This window comes from Stenella coeruleoalba, assembly GCF_951394435.1.
Source record: "Stenella coeruleoalba genome assembly, chromosome: 6".
Classification (NCBI taxonomy): domain Eukaryota; kingdom Metazoa; phylum Chordata; class Mammalia; order Artiodactyla; family Delphinidae; genus Stenella; species Stenella coeruleoalba.
In genome coordinates this window covers 99,840,651-99,863,169 of record NC_137151.1, presented here as the reverse complement: position 1 = coordinate 99,863,169, position 22,519 = coordinate 99,840,651, and the positions used below count along the sequence as shown (strand labels likewise).

General features: G+C 42.4%; 1 protein-coding gene across 3 annotated transcripts in view; it reads left to right on the top strand.

The window, feature by feature from the left end:
* PLEKHM3 (pleckstrin homology domain containing M3) overlaps window positions 1–22,204 on the top strand; it is a 189,006-nt gene extending 166,802 nt beyond the window's left edge. For all 3 annotated transcript variants that reach the window (XM_079925285.1, XM_079925287.1, XM_079925286.1), the window contains exon 8: window positions 15,738–22,204. In XM_079925285.1, coding sequence (XP_079781411.1) covers window positions 15,738–15,915 — 178 coding nt within the window. In that variant the 3' untranslated portion in view covers window positions 15,916–22,204. The remainder of the gene's footprint in view (window positions 1–15,737) is intronic.
* The last annotated feature ends 315 nt before the right edge of the window (window positions 22,205–22,519 follow it).

Sequence of the window (22,519 nt, the reverse complement as noted above, 5' to 3'; positions counted from 1 at the left end):
AGCAGACTGAGCATTACTTGGTAGTTTTCCTTTTGTATGTAATAGTCAACTACTTCCTCCTCTCCAAGAAATCACAGTTGCACACAGGACCTTGAATTTATCAACATCAAACTCTTACCAGTTGAGTTAGCATACTCTGACACCACATCCAGCCTGCACACGTTCACAGAACATTTCCTATATCTGTCTATTGAGAACGAACACTGGCCTCATGGAAAAGTCCATAGCAAGTGAGTTTCTAAGAGGGCTTATCCTGTTTTTCACTTTTAAAATCTATTTTGTCAGGTTAGCTTACAGAAAAAAAGGTCTCCCAAAGAACTCAGTTCAAGCCCCATCGCTTTCATCCATCTTGGCCAAACTCCAGAAATGTCTAGCTTGTACTGAAGAGCATGGAGACTCCTCCCAACACTTTGACCTCTGGAATTGGCCTTTGTCATTTTGCATCTCATTGCTATTCATACCACCCTGCCCCTGAGGACCTGAACTTGTTGGGGCATGGACTTTGTGCTTTGTCTTGGCACCTCTGCCCTTCTTTAAGCTTCATGTACACATGAAGCTTCAAATAACTAATTGTAGTCAAACCTTAAAAAGGTTTGTTTAAAAAGAGAAAAAAAACCCAGCCGTATTATGAAGGATAGAATTACTTCTTCACACAGAAGATGCTGAGATGCACAATTCTCAGCACAACGTGAGCCGTCCATTAAGAGCTGTGTTTTCCATTGCCCTAGTTTCCTTTGATTTGTTCATGGAAGGTAAATGTGGAGACGGCTTTGCCTAAGGTTGCCACTTCTGTGCCTAGAAAATCATTAAACCCCAGATTTGCCAGCAGCCTTACAAAGGCTTTTCCATTTTTCTGGGCAGCCAGTTATACAATAGTTTGTCATTTTTTGAAAGAGAGTTTCATGTTTAGGCAGGACTTTTTTGGTGGGAGTTGGGGGAGTAGAAGAAAGCTCCAGAAGAGGAGGAGAGAGAAGCACTGCCCAGAAGCTGATCTTTCCTTGTGGCTTCCTATTTGCTCAGGCTTCATTTCTGTGAGTCCTTGCACAAACAGACTGAATACCTGGATTATGCCCTCATCTGGACTCGAATACACATACATTACATACCCTTTTTTCACTAATCATCCTGACACATTCCTCTGTTGGTAAATGGTTCCAAAACAAACACTGTCGGTGCACCTAATTAGCAGGCTTGTGGGCTGTGCTTGGCAGTCCTGTTACATCCTGTTCCACAATAGAGAACAACAGCCTTGGCGAGGTTGGGCTTTAGGGAGGGAACAGCTTCCCTCAACGCATATATGCTTTTTTAATGATATTTCCTTTCTGTGGCTTTTCTTGGGAAGCAGCCACTCAGCAAGTATTGTAATGAGGTGTGGGATCCTCCCAGCAGCCAGAGGGAATTTGGACTCCTCTTCATAGGTGTGTTTGTTGAGGAACCAGTAGTTCCCCTCTGCTTAGTGTTCTCTCCCCCACCCCGGGTTGAACAGGAGCATATCGAGGAACTTTCTCCATGGTTCTCTAACTCTGATGGTGCAGGACAAGACTCCTGCCTCTGTTCTAGAATCAAAACTAACAAAGTCGGAAGGGCCTGTGGAGACCATTTAGACATGTTTAGCGTAGAAAAACTGAAACCCAGAGAGCGCACAGATTTCATGAGTGGCAGAAGCAGGGGGTGACTTACAAGATGGAATTCTGCTCTCCTTAGGCTACATGACTGCCTGCTCTTAAATGTATTTATTGAGTCAGTGAAGGTTCCCCTTGATAAAAATTCGAGCACAATGCTAGTTTATTTGGCTTTTAAACTTTGGTCAAAGAGTCACTTGGTAAATAACATTTTACCTTGGCCTGGTGACTCCTATATTCACATGTCAAAATGTTTCAGAACGTCTGCTAACACAGACGAAACTTGTGTGAAATCCTCAGGGCTGACCCGACCCTTTTTGCCATTAAGCCGCTTGACAAATTCTATGCATTTATAAACACAGTCCTAGCTGGTGAGGCCGACATTGGTTTTTGAAGCCATTTGGTCACTTGAATAGATGGCTGTTGTCTCCCCCAGACACATTTCTTACCAAGTTTCTACTTTGGTGTCTGGCTAATATTATGTTAATCATTTTATCTCTAAGCGTTTCAGACAACCTAATTTTTTGTGGTTTGGAGGGGGAGAACTTATTTAACTCTTGTTTTAACCTTCCAATTATAAACTAAATTGATGTTCATTATAGAAAGTGTTAGAAATATATGAAAGTAAAAAAATAAATAAAAAATAAAATAAAGTACATAAAAGTATAAAGAAGAAAATTCTCCATACATACGTATGCATATATGTTTTTTAATAAAATTGAGATTGTATGAAATACATAATTTTATATCCAGTCTTTTTATCACACCATATTAGAACCAGGAAAATAGTTGTATTTAATCTATACACTTCCACTGATGGGTACTTTTACAGGAAAAAAAAACTTAATTGGCTCTAAAATTATCAAGATCCATAAGTAAAGGCAGGCTAGTCCACAGAAAGATCGCTGGACTGGGAATACGAAAGTCTAGATGTCATTCCTAACTCTGCCACTAAATTGCTGTGTGATCTTTAACAAGCTGCCCCACCATCTCCACATCAGGCGTATGACACTGTTTTAAGCTCTTATTGACCAAAGAAGTAAGAGCTTGTAAGAGCTTTACTCCAGCTCCATTGCTTAGCATTTTGTATTAGTCTGTTTGATGGTTTGTCATAACGTTTTCAGTGAAGTTGACTGATTTTTTTGATACATTTCACCCAAAGGGATTAAGATATAATTTCAAATTGATTCAGTCCACCATTCTGAAATAATGTAAGATCCATGAGGAAATGGACTTTTTCTATTTTGCTCACTGCTCCATCCTCTACATCTAGAACAGCACATAGTGAATGCTCAATAAATAATTCATGAATGGATGGTTTACTTTAGTTTTTCAAATCTGTACTTATCAACGTATTTTCTTTTATTTTAAATAGCTTTTAAACTAATTTCAGGGAAATTGTCTGTTTAAATGTAGACATCACCAAGAGACCTGACTTTATCGAGTGATAAACATTCTATTATATATTAGGGACAGATGTGTTTTATTGGCCCAATGGAGACTTTACTGTCAAAAATTTGAGCTTTGCTAAGCTACCCGGATAACTTAATTTTCAAAACATCTTTTAGGTCATTTCTTAGTGTGAGCTTTTTCCTTCCCCATGGAACTGTAAATAAGTAACCTGAATACACAATAGGGAAGAGAAGGAATATTTACCTTTCCATACAAAAAATGTTGACTTTTCAGACTGAGCAATATGTTCTGAAATGAACTGTTTCTGTGCTTTAGAATTACAAGAGGTACAACAGTATCTTGGTTTTGTCAGTATATGTTTATGATATTTTGAGACTTTTTCATCCAACTAATTACAGGAGCACAGATAGTAACCTGTTTAAGTCATCATCTTGTTTTTATTTCAGCATCTAATGTGCATTATCGTGTCTTTATTAAACCCCTTCAGTATTCTGAATATTAAACCGCTCAATGCCGCATCAGGAAATACCTGCCTGTGCCCTCTATAGCTACCATTAATAATCATCTGTTTGGTTCCTGATTCTTTCAGAGTACTTAAAATAGAGATAAAGGCACAGTTCATAGCTGTTTACACTCTATACAAAAGTTGCTATTATGTTTGGAATGAAGTATAACAGAGCGTAGAACGTGAGAAGCTTAGCAGTCGTTTGCCCATCACCCCCACGTCCTGCAACACACACCCTTTCCCCACCCCCTCCACCCCCCCATGGAAGCCAGTGTCCCCCACCACACCACACCCATAGCTAGCTGGAGATTCAGGCTGTCACACCCCAGTGCGGTACCCTTTCTGCCTCACCCTGTTGTCAGAGCCCTAGCCTAAAATTTGAGGGATGCACAGAGCATCCTAGGAGGGTAAAAGACGACTACATACCCTCAACTAGTTTCACTTACTTCTGGTGATGGTTGGCAGTGGCGATGGGTGTTCTCACCAAAATTAAATTAATGGAAAGAAGTTTGTAACCTTTGGGTGAGAGAACAGGGCAAGAGGGCATTAAAAGAGGTAATTCATGTGAAAAACAGAAATGTGGGAATTGCCTTTTATAAAACCAGTAACACAGTAGACTTGCTTGCAAATAATGAATCAGTGGCTGGTTTAAAGACTGCATTGGAAACGTTAGAAGCCACTAACTTGGACTGATATAACTTAAACTAAAAGATCTAGTTCGGCCTTGAGAGCGGGGAGGTTGAAGTATCTTAAAGCTCTTCTTTACGAGGGGAGTTAACACTTGTTTTCTAGAAAGAGATGGTGAGGAGAAAGGAAATTTAAATTAAAAGACTTAGGTGGGAAAGCAGCTTACATTAATGATTGGAAAGAAAAATTTCAGAATTGAGGATGAAGAAACAAGCAAATTTTCCTTGGCAGTAGGGAAGACAAGGTGGGGGGCAGGGAAGGGGAGGAAGGATGGAATTAGGGTGGGAGAGTGAGACCTGAGGTAAACTGAGGGGGGGCATGGTTCTCCTGCAGTATCAGAAATAGGCACCAATTCAGGGCTTTAGGGACAAGTGATGTGAATGTCAAAGCAGCAAAGCACGAAAGGTGACTTTCCCCTTCCTCTGCTTTCAGCTTTCCTGAGAGGTACGAAAGCCAAAATTTTAAAAGAGAGAGACCGAATCAGGGGAACCTTAATACTTAGAAAGTACCTAAGAGCAGTCCTTAACCCTTCTCCGGGCCTAACCCCACAAAAGTTTCTCACCTCAGTTTTTCTCACTGAGGGTTCTAGACAGCTTGCCCAAGCCACCTCCCAGAGGCAATGAAAGAGAAAAGGCTTATTTATTAGTTAGCAAGCACATTGCTAATCAGTGAGTGACCACTGGCTTCCCCCACTGAGTGAGCACATTGCTCCCTTTGAGAGTTTCCTTTGCAGATATACTACCACCTAGCCTTCTCCACCCTAGTCCTGTCTTATGAATATACACAGCGCAGTGTTGAAAGAAATAAAATTTTTAGTGACTTTCAGGTGTCTTACGTGTCTATTTATTGCTTGTGTACATAGCATAACTATTCATAACTTTTTATTACTGTGATTATCAGTTCCATCCAGCTTTTACTAATATGCAGAGTGGAAGCAAAAGTTCCAAATAATGTTCTCACTGAATCAAAGGGGCTGCTAAAACAGGCATTGTTGTTCTTGCCTTTTTCCCTCATTCAGTGTTACTATATGTTGTTGATAGTACCAGGTTTTAAGCATTATTGCATTATTTTTCCAATACATGCTTGGTTCAAGCACATTAGGATAATTTTAACTACTAAAAATTTATATATTATTGAACAATTAAACAGTGTTTCCTAATTTTATAAACATGTAAACAGTCTGTTAGTTTAACCCACCAAAAGTCAAACAATACCCTTGACATTATATAAAGATGAAAAAAAAAAAACTGAGATGTTCAAAAAGTCAGATGTCTAAAGTCAGGATTGGTCCTTGACCACCTGAGATACTTATACAGGTGCATCTCTTTTTTTTTTTTTTTTTTTTTTTGTGCGGTACGCGGACCTCTCACTGTTGCGGCCTCTCCCGTTGTGGAGCACAGGCTCCGGACGTGCAGGCTCAGCGGCCATGGCTCACGGGCCCAGCTGCCCCGCGGCATGTGGGATCTTCCCGGACCAGGGCACGAACCCGTGTCCCCTGCATCGGCAGGCGGACTCTCAACCACTGCGCCACCAGGGAAGCCCTAGGTGCATCTCTTTTTAAATAAACTTAAGAAATAAAACTATAATATAAATTTAATTAATTGGTGGATTATTTACATTTCAAATTCTTTAATTTAACATAAAGATGGGCAGCAGTAAACTTTGCTAATATATTCAACATAGAATGTTATAACTCTTTAGGGTTATAAACTCTAAAGTTGTTTACTTGAAGGGAGACTGTTTTTACCGGATATACAAATGTGTTATAAAAGAATATAGTGTTGGCATAGGAAAATAGATCAGTGAAATAGGATTTCAGAAAGTATGGAAATAAACCCAGGTAATATGGGAATTTAGCACACAATAAAGGTAGCACAGCAAATTAGTGAAACAAAAATGGATCATTCCATAAAAGGAACTGGGAATCAAATAGCCATTTGGAGAAAGAAAAATAATGCTGGATTTTACCATACATCTTACATCAAGATAAATTCCAACTGGATCAAATATTTTAATGTAAAAAAAAAGAAACAAAACAAAACCCATAAAGTACTAGAAGAAAGGATGGGTGAATATTTTTGTCATCTTGAAGTGGGGAAGGTCTCTCTAAGCTTGACACAAACCCAGAAGTCATGAAAGCAAAATGCTTTTAAATACATCTTTAAAATGTTAAATGCCTAAAATTTTTTAGATAAAGGCAAGTGTAAACAGGAAACTTGGAGAGATATTTTCCACATGTGACAAAGTATTAATTTCCTAAATATAAAAAAATCTATAAGTCATTAGAAAATGGGCAAAGGTCACAAACCAATATACAGAAAAAACATGCAAATGGCCAATAAATACAAGAACAACTCCATATTTTAATTAAGGAAAGCAAAATAAAATGAGATTCTTACATATCAGCTATGGGAAAATATTAATAGATATAAATATAAAGCCCTATGTAAAAACAGTAATTAATATCACTTCCTATTTTGCTTTGCAAAGTCCGTGTTTTTGTTCTAAGTGTTTAGAACAGCCCTGTCTAATATATTAGACCGCCCAGCTGTCTTTGGAAATGATTGGCCTAGAGCATTGGTTTTCAAAGTTTTCTTATTCATCAGAATTCCCCGGAGGGCTTGTTAAAACATAGATTGACAAGCCCCACTGTGTAGTTTATGATTCAGTAAGTCTGGCATGGAACCCAATAATTTGCATTTCCAACAAATTCTCTGGCGATGCTGGTTTGGCTAGTTCACGGACCATACTTTTAGAACCATTGGCCCAGAACACACTGAGTATTAGAAAATGATGTAATACTGTCTTGTAGAGAATGTATTGGTGAGAAGAGACAAATAGGGGAACAGTGTAAATTAATGCCAAAACACTTTGAATGCCTTTCTCCTTTTAAATTTACATCACTAACTTATTCCTAAGCAACTAATCATGCTGTTTATAAAATTAGATTTACCTTCTGAACTTTTCTGCATTTTTCTAATGTACCCGTGCTTGACAGTTTCTTTTGTGTTCCATTAAGTGTCTTAGTGCTTTGAGGAACTGAAATGTAATATGTTAAATACAAGTAAATCCCATTCAAGAGTCTTAGATACCATCGTTATAAATTATTATTTCTTTTAAAGAGGTTTACTTCAAAAACTTGACAGTTAAATTTTTCAGTTTTACATTATAAAGGTAGGCTGATAAATTAACATAAGTCCATATATAAGCCAAGATAATTTTTTTAAATCTGCATTAGCCTAATAAATTCTTATATTTACTGCCTTTGTCTTAGATGTAGCAAGACATTTCTAAACATCTCTTGGACTCTTAGGTGTTTTGAACTACTTTAGAGATTTTTACAGAAAGCCATTGCTCTTATTTATGGTTCTTTAATGGGTACAATTATAATATATTCTAACTTTTTCCAGATATTATAGAAAAATTTTAAATCCTGAAGTAATCCCAAGAAGTGATGGACATTTGTCTGTTGAGAATGATATTACCTGCCAGGTGAACCATTTAAAAAAAAACTTAGAAGTGTCAGAAATTCCAGTTTTACCCTATCCCCAAAAAACTATTTCATTCAGGTCAAATCTATTATGATTTTACATACATAGACTATTACTGAGAAGTCCTGTCACCACCTGCAAATTAGCAAGAAGCATTTATTAAGCATTTGCACTAAAGATAATGGTGAGGTATTGTCCCCAGCAGGATAGCAAAATTGACAAATGAATTAATTAACCCTTGTTTACATTCTATTTCAAAGCCAAGATTTTAAGTAAAGCACTTGTCAAACGTATTAGCTGAGCTTGGTTTACAAACTGAAAGTGCAAGACCTGTGAAAGCCAAATGCTTTGTGGGCTGCAATCAGGGGGGAAAAAAAACCTTCCTTAATTAACTGCAGGGATTAAAATGTAAATAAAAAGATCATTGCAGGGCACACCAATTGTTCTTCCCAGATTTGAGTCTTAGCAGGTATATGGGGATATACTGAATAACTTAAAGGACCATGTGGCTAGTAACTGGGGACAGAGGGCCAGATTTAAGTCAGAAGACTGGAATCAAGTCCCAAGTTGATCACCATTTACTAGTTCTGGGACCAGATAAGCCACCAGTTATTTTAGTATTTCATTTCATTTTTATCTATTTACTGACTGACTGACTTATTTAAAGAAGGGAAAACAAATAGGAGAACTATTATAAGGATAATTTATATAAAGATAGGGGCAAAGGGCCATATAGATATTGCCTAATTTAAATATCTAATTTGATTTTACTGTATGTGCATTTTACAAAGCAGAACTACTAGAATAGATTTACAAATTAGCACGTACATGCCTCGGTCTGCCAGACATTTAGCCAAAGGAGCTGGATCTTTTCTAGTCTCATATAATTCCAGTCAAACGTTATGATTACCTTTTCAATCCCCACCTCCCTACCCCCAGCCAAAAAAAGAAAAAAAAAATCACAGTCAACAACCCTAAATGTGATGGACCCAAATGCAGTCCATCCCTTGCTCTGCAAGGAGCCGGGAGAGTTCTGTGATCCGTTACCAGACCCTTTGCCTCTTCCTCCCTTTCCCAACTGCTTCTCCTGGGGCAAACTATAGGGGCACAAGGCTTGACTGGAGGTGGTGCTCCAGGCAGCGGCCATGAATCTTGGACCCTCCCCACCCATCAGCACCAACCATAATCAGTTTCTTACTGAAATTATGTGTTAACAATTCTTTATTTTAGCTCTATTTCCCGCAACTGGATGAATCTGTTAGGTTCTATCATGTGTTTAAATCATATTTAATTCATTTTACCTTGGAACATTTAATAACATGTTCTGTGCATTCTTCTAAACAGCATACATATACGTATGTAAGCACATACACAGCACATACACACACACACACACACACATGCAGGCATATGCTATATATGATATTGGCTGATTTCCCATTTAAGCAAATTATAAATTGTTTGCTTACATTCACTTCCTGAAGAACAGAAGAAAACACCAGCCCAAAACATTAAAATAACCAGGCCCCAATAACTACCTCCCTTAGCTAAGAGATTTAAATAATCATAATGGTTTCTTGGAAAAACCAATAATATCTGGTGACCCTATGGGGCGTCTTACATAGTAGCCATACACCAAACCGCACTCGCATGCCCGATAACCGGCACTTATTTCTGCACCCCACCCTTTTCGTTGTGGGCTCCACTGAGTGGAAATCAGCCAAAGCTCTACCCTGCTCTGTGGGCCTGTCTTTCGCTTGTCAGAGATCCAACCAAACTAAGCCTGAATTTCAGTCCTAGTGAAATATCTGAGGTCATTGCCTGAGCCAAAAATAAAAATGCAGCGGGGGAAGAACCCAACATGAACAGAGCAGAAGCATCTCAGTGACCTCAACCTGGGGCAGAGGCCTCTAGCAGCTTCCTGCGACCTCCCTGTGTGCAGCTAGAATCTGGAAGGGCACAGACAAAGCCATCGCCAGCCTGTCTCTAATTGGCCTCATGTCATTAGCATTTCAGAACAGGAAACTCTCTGCAGCCAGGAATTCTTGCTTCTTTGCCACAGTATTTGAGAAGCAAACCTTTTTCACAGGTTAGTTTTCTTGAGTTTGATAGCTATAAAAAGAACACCCTGTCTGTCCGATTTCTTGACAATTGACTATTCAATTTCTAGGTTCTGGACCTCTCTTTCATTTGCCCTAGGCCAGTAAGCTAAGTTTTAGGTCAAAGACTGTTTATAAAATGTATAGAGTCTTGTTCGATGATGCCTTTGTTAAGACATAGAATGAGATTTGTGTTGCCCCCAAATGGTGGAGATATTCCGCTGCCCCTGTCCCAAGGAAGGGGACCAGTTTGCCAGGGCATACACAGATCATTAATGGCATTGCCCCCTAGAGCTTCTGTAGAAGCAGACCTTGAGTTACTCCTTTCTCCTCACACATCCTCTGGTATATCCAGTGCTGATATGCACCTGGTCCACTCCAGTGTGGCTGTCCCAATGTTTAAAACACAAAAGTACTTCCATATGGGGTGGTAAATGACTACTGCCTCTAGCCAGTCCCCACCAATAAAAATAAAAATTATTAAAACCCCACAACATTTAACAATTCTGGGGGTTTTTTCTTGGGGAAAAGGGATGCTGATGAAGATTGGGAGGAGGCTTAAAAAGGAGTCTTTAATGGTTAGTTGAAATTTTATTTGAAGGGACAGAGTCAGCTCCTTTTGGCCAAATTCCTGATAATCAGAGCTGTATGCACTAGTACATATAAGCTATTTCGTAGCTTGATTAATCAATGCAAATAAATAAAATTTAAAGTGATGCTCTTCACTTTAAGGCTTATCTCATTCATTCCCAGCTTGTCAGTTTGAGGTTTTCTGAGGAGGGGCCAGCAAAGCTACATTCCCTGTCATTCATCCACAGACCTTGGGGCAAGAAAGTTTTAGAAAGAGAAGGATAAAAGCCAGAGTAGCCTTTTTTCCCCTGCACAAAATCTGCAGGTTGGAAGGAACCTTAGATACCATCTAATCCAACTCTCTCTTTGACTTCTGCGGAGAGTGAGGTTCAGAGATGAAGTAACTTCCCCCAAGATCCCAGTGATGCTAGGGCCACTGGGCCAAGAACTAAGGGTTCCTCTCTCTAGTTGAGCTCTCCCCTCTGCAGTAAGTGGCCTCGCTGGTACTTTACTGGTCTCTTTTCCATTGTAGAAGTTGCTAAAACCTAACTGCTTCACAATTAGGTAGAAGCAAATTATTTTATGGGGCAAATACAAAAGTATTTGGTTTTGGTTCTCTAGCTGGCTTAGATAGGGTATGAAGAAGCAAAGAACACCACAGAGAAACACCTCAGAAGTTCTTGGCCAAAGAGCGAATAAATGTGATGGAGGGTCAACCACCAAGATGGCCTTTGGGGAGAATGGAAAAATCAGAGTGAGTTGATGAAAAGTTGAAGGTTACTAGTCAATGCACAGAATTGTGTCATGGGTATTGACTTCTTAAATGATGTCCTAAATTAATTTTAGCAACCACAGTATGGTGAATGCTAGTGAGTTTCAGCTATTTTAATCAAATGATGTATTAAAATATGTATTTGTGAAAATGATATGAATAAATACACTATGCTGGACCTTATTGGTTGGTATTAGCATAAGCCAGCAGGTGACACTCGCAAATTCCACCTGGGGAGGGCACTGTTTACGTACTCCCTGGGTACCCCCTCTGTGATGCCTCATTCAGATAGGCTAGGTCAGTGGTTCTCAACTGGGAAGATCTCCCACCCAGCCACCCACCCAGGGGACATTTGGACGTTTGGCAGTGTCTGGAGGCATTGACAAGGGAGGAGCGGGGTTTGCCACTAGCATCCAGTGGGTAGAGGCCAGGGATGCTGCTAAACACCCAGCAGTGCTCAGGACTGCCCCCCACAGCAAAGGACTCTCTGCCCCAAACCATCAGCAGTGCCAAGGTTGAGACTCCTGGATTAAGTAACGAATGTTGTCAAGAAAATGGAAAAACCCATTGGATGGCCCTTGGTCAATAGCAAGTATGTGTCCCTACAGTCGCATCTTCTGTGACATGACACTGGGAAGGGAGGCCATTCGGTCTTTGTTCTCCGTGGGGCACAGCAACAACCAAAAAGCAGTGAAACTGCTGACTGCTTGACCGGATGACTCAGAAATGAAGGTGCTGGCTTTCGTTTGGTTTATCACTGAAGAATGCCAAAGGGACATTGCTCTTTCACTATCTGTGGCAATTTTCTGCACAGATGATTACATTGGTAGATTTGCCTTGTATAAAAGATGTATTCCTAGGGCTTCCCTAGTGGCACAGTGGTTAAGAATCCACCTGCCATTGCAGGGGACACGGGTTTGAACCCTTGTCCGGGAAGATCCCACATGCCGCGGAGCAACTAAGCCCGTGCACCACAACTACTGAGCCTGCGCTCTAGAGCCCACGAGCCACAACTACTGAAGCCCACGTGCCACAACTACTGAAGCCTGCGCACCTAGAGCCCATGCTCTGCCACAAGAGAAGCCACCACAATGAGAAGTCCGTGTACCGCAATGAAGAGTAGCCCCGGCTCGCCACAAGTAGAGAAAGCCCGTTTGCAGCAACGAAGACCCAATGCAGCCATAAATAAATAGATGTATTCCTAAAAAGTTATGTTTGTTAAATTTTATATACAGTCAGGAAATTCAGTAAACACTAAGGAACCAGTGAATCCTTTTAAAGTGAAAGGTTCTTTTTAATAAAGTCCTATTCTCAAAGAGGAGCATATGTATTTACAAAATTAATGTAAATATTTTTCCTGCACATTATATTTATATCACAGAGCTACATAACTCTTATGCGAGAAACAGTTTCTCTTCCTCCTTCCTTTTCCTGCCCTTGTTCTTTTCCTTTAAAGAGAAAATTGGGGGGAAATTAACAATACAGTCTCTGAATTTGGGAAAGTCATTGATCAGTCTGTCCATTATACAGATCAAAAGATGCCTGCTGGGTTACAAATTGTTAGAAAAAATAGGACTTGGCTCTGTTTTGAAATCATTAATTTTTTATCTCAGACTTTTTTTTTTTCCGTTACTGACCTTTGGTTAGAAAGAGCAGGTGTACTTGGTCCCTCCATCACCCCATGGGTGTTTGTTGCACCAGAAATATCTGATAAGACTCAACCTCTTCACTCACAGCGGGGGGGGGGGGGGGGGGGGTGGGGGGGTGGGGGGGTGGGGGGGGGGAGGGGGAATCAGCAGAGATAAGGGAGTGGTACTAAAGGAACCCAGTGGTTCTCTCCTTATCAATTACTGCCCTAGGGCAACATCCCTAGGTGTATAAGTCACTAAGTCAGCAGGACAAAGGGGGCAGAAAGGAGGAAATTTATTTGATAAAGTTACCATTCATATCACTTCAGTGGTAGGAGGTTACAGAGGTGTGACCCACTGGGGACAAAGCCACTGACACTGGGGAAGAGCCAGCCAGACAAGAGAGGCACTAGGACACCTGAGTCTGACCTTCATGCCTGGCCCTACTCTCCCTGGGAAGGAGGGAGGGGCTGAGGGCAGAGAATCATAGAGATGACCCCAGCCAGCTCCAGTCAGGAAGGGCAGGTACCAGTGTCACCATGAGAGGTGGTGTCACCCTCGCCTGTTCCTCAGAGCACTTGCCATTTGAACGGCCCTTCCACATACATCCACCCATTTTCGTCTCCCCCATTGAGTGAGTAGGAAGGAGGTCATTGTGGGCAGCATTTTCCAAATGAGGAAACCAGAGCACCAAGAACGTAAATTCCACGCCCAAGATCCCTCAAAGATTTGAGATTTGAACACCAGGGTTCTAACTTGAACACCTGCGTTTCCCTCATGGTAACCCGCTCTCACTCAGATGACCAGGGCTGAGTACGAGCCTTGGCTGGGCTGCCAGGAACTCTGGGTTCTAGTCACAGCTCTGTCTTTTACTCACTGTGTCCTCATGAGACAACCACTAGCCCTCTTAGAACTTCAGCTTTCTTCTCTCTGAAATGAGGGGGTTGATCAAGGTGTCCTCAGGTCACCACGGTGACATAAGTGAAATCAGGCTAAAATGCAGGCTTGCAGAAAGGCAGCAGGTAGCTGCTTACACTGGAAGGCGCCGTCTTGGCTGTATTATTAAGCACTTACCAGGTGCCAGGATCTGTGTAAAGCCCCGTAACACCAGATGAGGCAGGCGCATGTTAATGGAAATCCAACTTAGCAGATAAGGAAATTGAAGCTCAGGGAGGTGAAGTAACTTGCTCAAGTAACTGTCATAGCTCAGGCTGTCATACAGAATACCACAGACTGGGTGGCTTAAACAACAGATATTTACTTCTCACAGTTCTGGAGGCTGGAAGTCACAGATCAAGGTTCAGCAGGGCTTGGTTTCCAGTGAGAGCTCTCTTCCTGGCTTGCACACGGCCACCTTCCTGCCTCGGTCCTTACACAGCCTTTCCTCTGAGTACACGCAGGGGAAGAGAAAGAGAGAGCTCTCTGTTGTCTCTTCTTGTAAGGACACAAATCCTATCAGATCAGGGCTCACCCTTATGGTTTCATTGAATCTAAATTACTTCCTGAGGACCCCAGCTCCAAATACAGAGACACTGAAGGTTAGGGCTTCAACATAGGAATTTGGGGGGCACACAGTTCAGTCTATAGCAGTCGTACAGGCAGAAAGTGATTTGAAGGTGGGATTGATATCAGGCCATCTCACTCTGCCTGCTCTCCTAACCGCTATTATGCTATATTTGGCCCAGAGATCTGAGCTGGGGGTAGAGACTGCTGGGTGCAGTGAAGCTTCTGTCTTTTGATCTCTCAGCTGGTAGATACAGCCCCTCTCCCTCTAAGTCACTATCTTCTCTCCTGGATACAAGGGTGGATGGGAAGATCCTCCTTTGATCAAACTTTCTGAGTCCTGAGTGGTAAGTAAGTAGCAGGCCAGGGAATGGCGCCCCAAAGACCATCCTACACCCAGGCAAGAGGGATAAGGCTGAGCCCTGAGGACTGGTTCCTTCACAGCTATCTTTGAAACTGGTCCAGTGCTGGACCCTCCATCGGTATTGCTGGTTGAACAAAACATGCGGGCCCGATTCCCTGGGCTCCCGGGATGAGGTTGTAGTCAGTTGTCACTCATGTGTGGAAGGATGAGAACTTAATCCACACTGGCAAGCCACCCACTGGAGCAGCTATAGTTGTGCTTGTCAGTTACTCATTATTAAAGACTTTGCAGTAAAAACAGCCATTTAGACTCCTGTACAGGCTTCCACCGAGCCAAACAACAAACTAGTCATCCACCTGGAATGTCTCCTCTCTATAAATTACAATATCTGTGTGTTGTTTTTTTCTTAAAAAAAAATTCTCTTCCCCACTCTCTCATGCTTTACTTGTGTTATGCGAGTAGATTTCTAAAGGTTGAGGGGCTTCCTAATTTTTAAAAAAAACTCAGAAGAGCAGCAAACCACAGGATATCGTTCAGAAAATGAAAATGTGTCATTTTACCTCTCCACGGTGTCAAAGGCAGGGAGACACAGGGAACCACTTGGCTCTTGTTAGCGGAAGTGGAGAGTCACATTTTCACAGCTGTAACGCAGGGGCTGTCACCGGCGCTGGGCGTGTTTTCAGTTGGCAGGGTACTTCACTCACTTTCTGTCACTTCACCCTACAGTCACTACCCCCACTTCTTTCTCAGGGGAGCTAACACACGGAGCTTCTAGAGCTCAGTTCGTCATCACCATGGTCACAAAACTGCTAGCTGACTGCTGACTCCCCTCCACCCAGAAGCCAGAAGCCTCACCCATGCTAGTTCTAATCAGAAAAAAAAAAAAAGGTATGTTTTTCCAGTGAAATTCAACCTTGAGCATTTTGGAAAAAGGAGGAGCCCATTTCTATGAGTCATGTCTCTTCCCAGGGGCAGGGCTAGCCGGAATAAAAGGTTGTGGCCCGAGCTGCACAGAGGCCGCTGGACTTCCGGCATCCTGCCCATTTCAACCTTGCTCATCATCTCCGTGGTTGACTTTTGCAGGTGTGAAAGCTGTGGAGCCGTTTTCCACTCTGAATGCAAAGAAAAGTCTGTCCCCTGCCCAAGGTGTGTCCGTCGAGAGCTGCAGATGAAGCAGAAGTCTTTCTGGCGGAGGCTGAACATGGACGAGAGCCTGGAGGAGGCTTGCAACATGTTTGAGCTGTCCTACCAGAACACCTGACTCAGCGGGAGCCCAAGGCCGGGCAGTGACCTCTCAACCATCCATCAGTCCCAATGGCTTCCTAACTAGCCAGTTAGACCCCTCTGGAAGAAGAGTACGTCTCACCCTCAGCTAGATGTAGATATATATTTATACATGTACACACACACATACCTATACGTCCTGTACGTATGTTCTGTATAAGTCGTTGTCCTAAAGGTCCATGGAGCTTTGTGGCTCAAAAAATTACCAATAGCTGAATTATACTTAGCCATGAATTTCAGCTGCTTGCTCCCAAGCAAAACGTGTTTTACACACAAGGCTTTATAGTTCAGACATTTTTTTCGGCTCTCAAGGGCCATTTATTACACAGGACACAGGAGAAAGCATTTCCTGCAGAGCAACAGTGCTTCGAGTTATTTTTGTTTATTTATTTTTAGCCTTCACAAAGGATGAGGTAACTGAGGCAAGCACCCATCATCATATTTCATAAGAAAATCTTCAAAACACAGCAATGACTCCTGGATCCTTCCAGGACCCTGTGTCCTTCCAGGACCCCGTGTCCCTGGCTCTCAGCTCGGTATCTTCGCAGAGGCAGAGATCACCTCAGCTGAGCTGAATGGCTTGGAAATCAGGAGTGCGAGCTCCCTCTGACAGAAAGCATGTGTCCCTAATTTATTAGAGGAGCTGGTGCTGGTTCTGAAGTTAATCTCAGAAAGGGTTTTGCTTGAGAAAAGACCTCAGTAACCTACATGTTGTCGGTCTGTTTGCTGGTACGAATCCCGACGCCCGCCCAGTGATGTGACGCTCCACGGTATTTGCCAGGCTGGAAACATGGCTCTCTTAAGACCAGTCTTCCAGGAGTTTCATGAGTGACAGTTATGATTTTTTAATGGTGCTGGCCTGAGGAAATTGCCTAGGATTGTTGTTAAATACATCAGTTTATAGACCAGGAGGTCGGATGTAGAGTACGGACATTCCAAGAGATGGTCTGCAATTTCTGTTCACAGAATCCTGTGTAGGCGATTCCCACCTATTCATTATGAGTGCTTTATTTTTCATTGTTTTTCATTGCCCTCTCATTTTGACTTTTAATCTGTCAATGTAACTACTTCTGCTTTCATATTTTTTAATTGTCTTGAAAAATCAGAGTAACTTGGAACTTTAAAATATCAACTTTAGACTATTAGGAAAATACCAAACTTACAAATACAATTAATGAATTAAATCTGATATGATTTAAATAACTGTATATACACATATGCGATTGCCACCATAAACTGAAATGAAAAGTACTAGGATAATATAGGAATTAGAATGAATCGCTTAGGCATTTGGCGGGGGATGTTCTCCCTCTGCAGTGCGCTTTTAAGAGCCAGCGTAGCAGTCACTGTGACCCAAATGGCAGGTAGGATGGCACTGGAAATCGTGGCTCCCATTCCTTCCACCTTAACTCTTTCCAGAACAGAAAAATAAGCTTGTATTGAAACAATTCTCAGTAGGCTGTATGAGAAGATCCTGTATATTCCCACTGAGCAGATGCCTTCAATGCCTTCATGGTTTAGTAGTTTCACTGCTAGTAGGATCTGGGGAATCAGTGGCTCACAAAGTCCACGGGACATTTAACCCCACTGCTCCTTTCCACCACACCCGGCTCCCTCCGGATCCCAACTCATGATGCTTCCATCCGTTTAGAGACGAGACATTTCAGACGCACTTTTGTGCAGACTGCTGGGTGTGAGCATTTCACCTCCCTACCCATGCCAGTTCCTTTGGCCTCAGGCCATACATTTCAATGTAATAGCTCAGCACCATGCATGCATTTATTTTCTGATTATACAGTAGCTAGATAGAACCAAGGCATGAAAACTTGTTAAACGGCCAGGGCGCTATTCATGAGACACCTTACGGTGAATTTTACTCTTAGAAAAACAAGTTGACTCCCCCCAGCGCCCACCCCACTCCACTTTATAGAGACTGTCGCACACAAAAGAAAAAGGGTGGAAAATCTCAAGCACTTGGCAAACAGGCAAACAAATTGGATCATCTCCCCTTTCCTCCTCCCTTTCGTGAAATACAGTATTTATATTTTCCAGCCTCAGTGAAGATAGCAGAACATGATCTTTCACAGGAGAATTATAGACCTGCTTATTATAAAACAGATGTGCTCTGATGGCACAGTGCCTTTTTCCCTCCCCCGCAGCTCCCTGTCACTCTAGCTGACTTCTGCCTTTGCCGTCATTTATGTATCTGTGATTCCAACTGTCAGCGAGGCCGTCCCCAGCACACTGCATTTGGGAGACCTGAAGCGCAAGGCCGTCTCCTCCCCTTCTAGCGTATTCACTGTATGTACAGAATTTCCTGTCCCATCTCACAGGCACCCAGGGCCAGACCCGCCGAAAGTCAGGGTGACACTCTGGATATCTGTTCTCAAGGCTTCTGCTTTCACCAGGCCCATTTAGAGGCGCTGCTGAATGTTTGCAGTCCCCGTGAACTCATAAGGAGAACTTTCCACCCACATCATATTCTGCTTATTTTGAAAAGGTGGGGGGGGGGGAAACAAATGTGCTATCATCATCAGCTACCCAGACCTGGAACCGTACCCCAGCTGCTTCTGTTTTCTCTCCTCTTCGTGGAGCCCTGACAGCCTGGCCGGTGCCGGCCGCAGGCCCACATGACACGCTCAGCCACCACCACCCAAATCTAATAGGACAGAGCAGAGCCGCCTTAGGAGTTGGGTCTGCCACGAAAATTCAAAATTGCTGTTTTCAGCCCAGAACGCCTTAGCGCACATGAACACCCTTACTGTTTTCAGCACTAACAAAGTACTTGGGGCACTGTAGGCAATTGTTCCACTGCTTAGAAACTGTTGAAACAAAAGCAGATCTGTGGATTACCACCTCCTTGAGACCAGGCTAATACCTGCTTTCCCTCATGGTCCGTTTTTCATCTCATATTAAATATCTTGCCCATAAAGCACATGAGAAAATGGCCAATTAATCTCCTAGAGCTGGCAGCCGACTCAGGGCAACCTCTTTTCTCTTGAAAGGCCCATTCCCTGGTGTATCACTTGAGGAAATCCCTCCGCACGGTGCCAGGAACTCATGTGTGAGACAGTCCAACCCTGGTGAAATGTTGGCATCTCACCCTGCAGTAAAGAGGCCAGTTCCTAAAATAGACCTCAGTTTGTACCGCGGCAGGAAGGCCGCAAAGTACTTAAAAAGCAGTCAACTGGGATGGGAGTCATGTTCTCTCCAGGTCGGCTCTTCTCGAAGTTGAATGCTCTTTATATGAAAACCATGTAAACTCTCCTCTTCCCCCTTTGCTTCATTACCTTTTCAGGGGACTGATTTATAGTCATCTTCATGTTTGTTGTGCTAAAGGGTAGTCTTTTTAGGAGCTTAAATACTTGATTAGCTGAGAAGGCAATCGCTTTTGGATTCTTCTAGAATAGGCCTCTACTGAAAAGGGAATATCTCTAGGACTTGGGATTTGTGGTTTCCAACCAACCCAGTGGTGTCCTTCAGACTCCCACTGAGGGACTGGGCCATGATTTCCTTCCGGCTGCGGTGAGAGCCAAGCTGTTCACACCGCTCTAGCTGCTGTAGGCAGCCTTTGCTAAGCTGGAGTGAGTGCCCCTGCATGGGGTCTGGCCTCTGTTTTTGTCTCTGCATCTGTACACACTGAACATTGACACTGGATAGTTTCTTCCCATACCTTCCTGAAAGGCTTGGCTTCCAAACCGGTGGCTTTCTTCTCTACCTATTAGCCAGAAAAGGCCATACGTAAATTACTCTATCAGGGTAGGACTTGCAAGAGGCCGCAAATGTTTAGTAACGTTTTCTGCAGAGAGGCATTATCTGAGGAAGCCGAGGTACACTCTGCTCCTAATTTAGGGTTAAGCCAATGCTGCAGTTCTTGTGTTTGGGCAGACTTCCTTACCTTCACTGATCTGTGTTGAAATACCTGGATTGTGAAGTAAACTTTCAACTCCTGATTCTAATACCGCCTGGAGTCAACACAAAGGTGATTTTTTTTTTTTTTTTTTACTTCTCCCAGTAAAGAGAGATGCGTGTGGTTTCCCCTCTTATTTCTTAAGTTTTCTGCCTCACTACTATCCTTCCTCTAAGATAATGTGAAAAAGCAGAGAATTGGGGGCAAAACTGAAAGAAGTGAACATGCCCTCGCTGGCCTGAATTGAGTCATTGGAAACACTCTCCATTTTCCTTTCCCTGGTTCTTGTTGCCAACTGGGCATTAACAACACAGCTCCGAGTGCTGTGTACCCTGCACCATTCTTCTAACCCTCAGCTCTGCCCTAGCAGAACTAACTGCCTGACTCGACTACTTGAACCCAGTGATGGGCGAACAAGCCCTGCTCAGTTCATCTGAGCAGACAAATGTGATTTCTATCATGTGGGACGGTGTCTCGACAGTTAAGTCCCAGCACCCCAAGTCATTGTCAAACTCCAGATTAAAGTCAAAAGAAAAGTGTGGAACACCCTCCCAAGCACACCCACAGTTGTCAGGGCTTTTATTTTAAATGAGCTCCAAGCGATCACGCGATAGGGCTCTCTCCCCCCTACAGTGGCCTCCAATGTGATGGAAGGCTCTGTTAACCTCAAGTGAAAAAAGAGCTGCTGTTTCGCTTTGGTTCCTCCCAGTGGAAAGAGACACCATCTTGTTAGAAAGGTCTGGAGTGAAGCCAGTTGTTACCCAGGTAGAAGATTCAGGCGCTTGCAGCAACTCTTAGCACAGCAAGATTCCCGCCTAGGCCATTGAGCTGCAGCCCAGCCTCTCTCCCCTTCCCTTGATCTTCCTTGCCCCAGTCATGAGCCCAGATTCAAGCCTCTTGGCTGGTAAACTGGCTGGTGGACCACTGGGTCCTGTGGCTCCTTCTCATGTTGGCCGTTGCATTCGATTCTTTTCCCCGTAGGAGTGCCTTACAGTACTGCCTAGTGTTTCTAGTCTAGACTATCTGACCCATTTGAGGCCTGCAGGACCCTTTGCCTCAATACGGATCACTTTGCTTCTTCCCTGCTGGCTGCTCTGTATACAGGCAAGCTCGGAGCCTGCATGTTCCTTAAGCATGTCAGACCTTTCACCTTCATTTAACCTGGTGCCTTATCCTCACGAGTACAAGGATTCCTGTCGGAAACACATTGTCAAATCAGACTGGTGGAAATGCTACTTGGAGCCGTTGACACTTACCAGGAAATACAAAAGGTACAACCACATAATGTTTTACGCTGTTTTTCGAATCACTCTTTTTGTTTGCTTTTGCTTTTCATTAACCAAACTCAGGGGAATGTCACAACGTTACCAAGGCCAATGGGTAGAGAAATTAAACCAGTTATTCAGATTCAAATCTGTAAAGTCAGTGAACTTAGCCTTTTTCAGATGAAAAAATTACACAAACACAAGGATTTTCTTTTCCTTTACTGTATTTTTTTTTCAATTTTGCCACCTGTTTTCCACGTGGAGAGTGAGAAGCCTCTTGGAAGAATTGTGGTGAAAGCATTTCTGTGTGGCATGGGCAGCCCACCAAGCTGTTAACTTAGGCTTCCGCCACCGGAGGCTGACGTTCTAATTTTGGACACCTATCAGGATCTTATTGTGAAGAACCTACCTTAGAACACTTAAGGAAAAAAAACCTGTCTTTAGGGAACAGTAAAAGGAGGGAAAATGTGTAGGTTGCAAATGACAAGTATTGAACGTGGGGTGCAGAAGACTTCTGCACAACTTGTTCTTAACGCTCCTGGGTCAGATCGGTGTCATTTTCCCTTATTTCTGTTCATGCCGTACAGAACTGTCTAAAATTGGAGGTTTGGGCTATTACTATGTCACTCTGTGTTGAGCTATTTGTGATATCTAATGTGGTAACTTATATATGTGTTGTTTCTGTTTTCTGGATTTTATTGCCTTTTGTTTTGGCATAACTTATCCATATTTTGTTTACATCATTTTTTAAATATCAGTAACTGTAATAATATAAAATGAAGCTGTGTTGTGGACAAGACCCCTAGTTTTTATGGTCATCTGTCATACAATTTAAGTGCACCAGTTCCTAATGTATAAAGTTCTCCCTCTCTCAATAAACAATGCAGAAAGTGCTTTCTCTTCTCATAACAACTTATTAAAATGCTGTTTTTTGCGGGGATGGTGAAAGCCCAAGATGAGCCCTGGATGTTAATTCAAAGTCAAGATTTGAGCTTTATTGAAAGTGAGCTACCGGGGACTTTAAAATAGCTCTTAATTTTTTTTTTCTTTTTTTAAATTGAAGTATAGTTGGTTTGCAATGTTGTATCAGTTTCAAGTGTACAGCAAAGTGATTCAGCTCAGTGATTAAGAGCTATAATATATATATATATTATATTATATATTAGTTATATAATATATAAAATTAGGTATATTATAGCTCTTAATATTAATCTTGCAGATAGACTTTGGTTTTTTTCTGAATTCTTCAACCTCAATATTCTCATCAGCCCTTCCTATGCTCATGAAAAATATAGTATAACTTTTAAAAAGTTGCAGATGTAGTGTTACAGGCCTCATTTGCCGAATCAGGCCATGATTTCTTTCAGGTCTGAGACAAAGCCGCCCAAGATCCCACATGGAGTGTC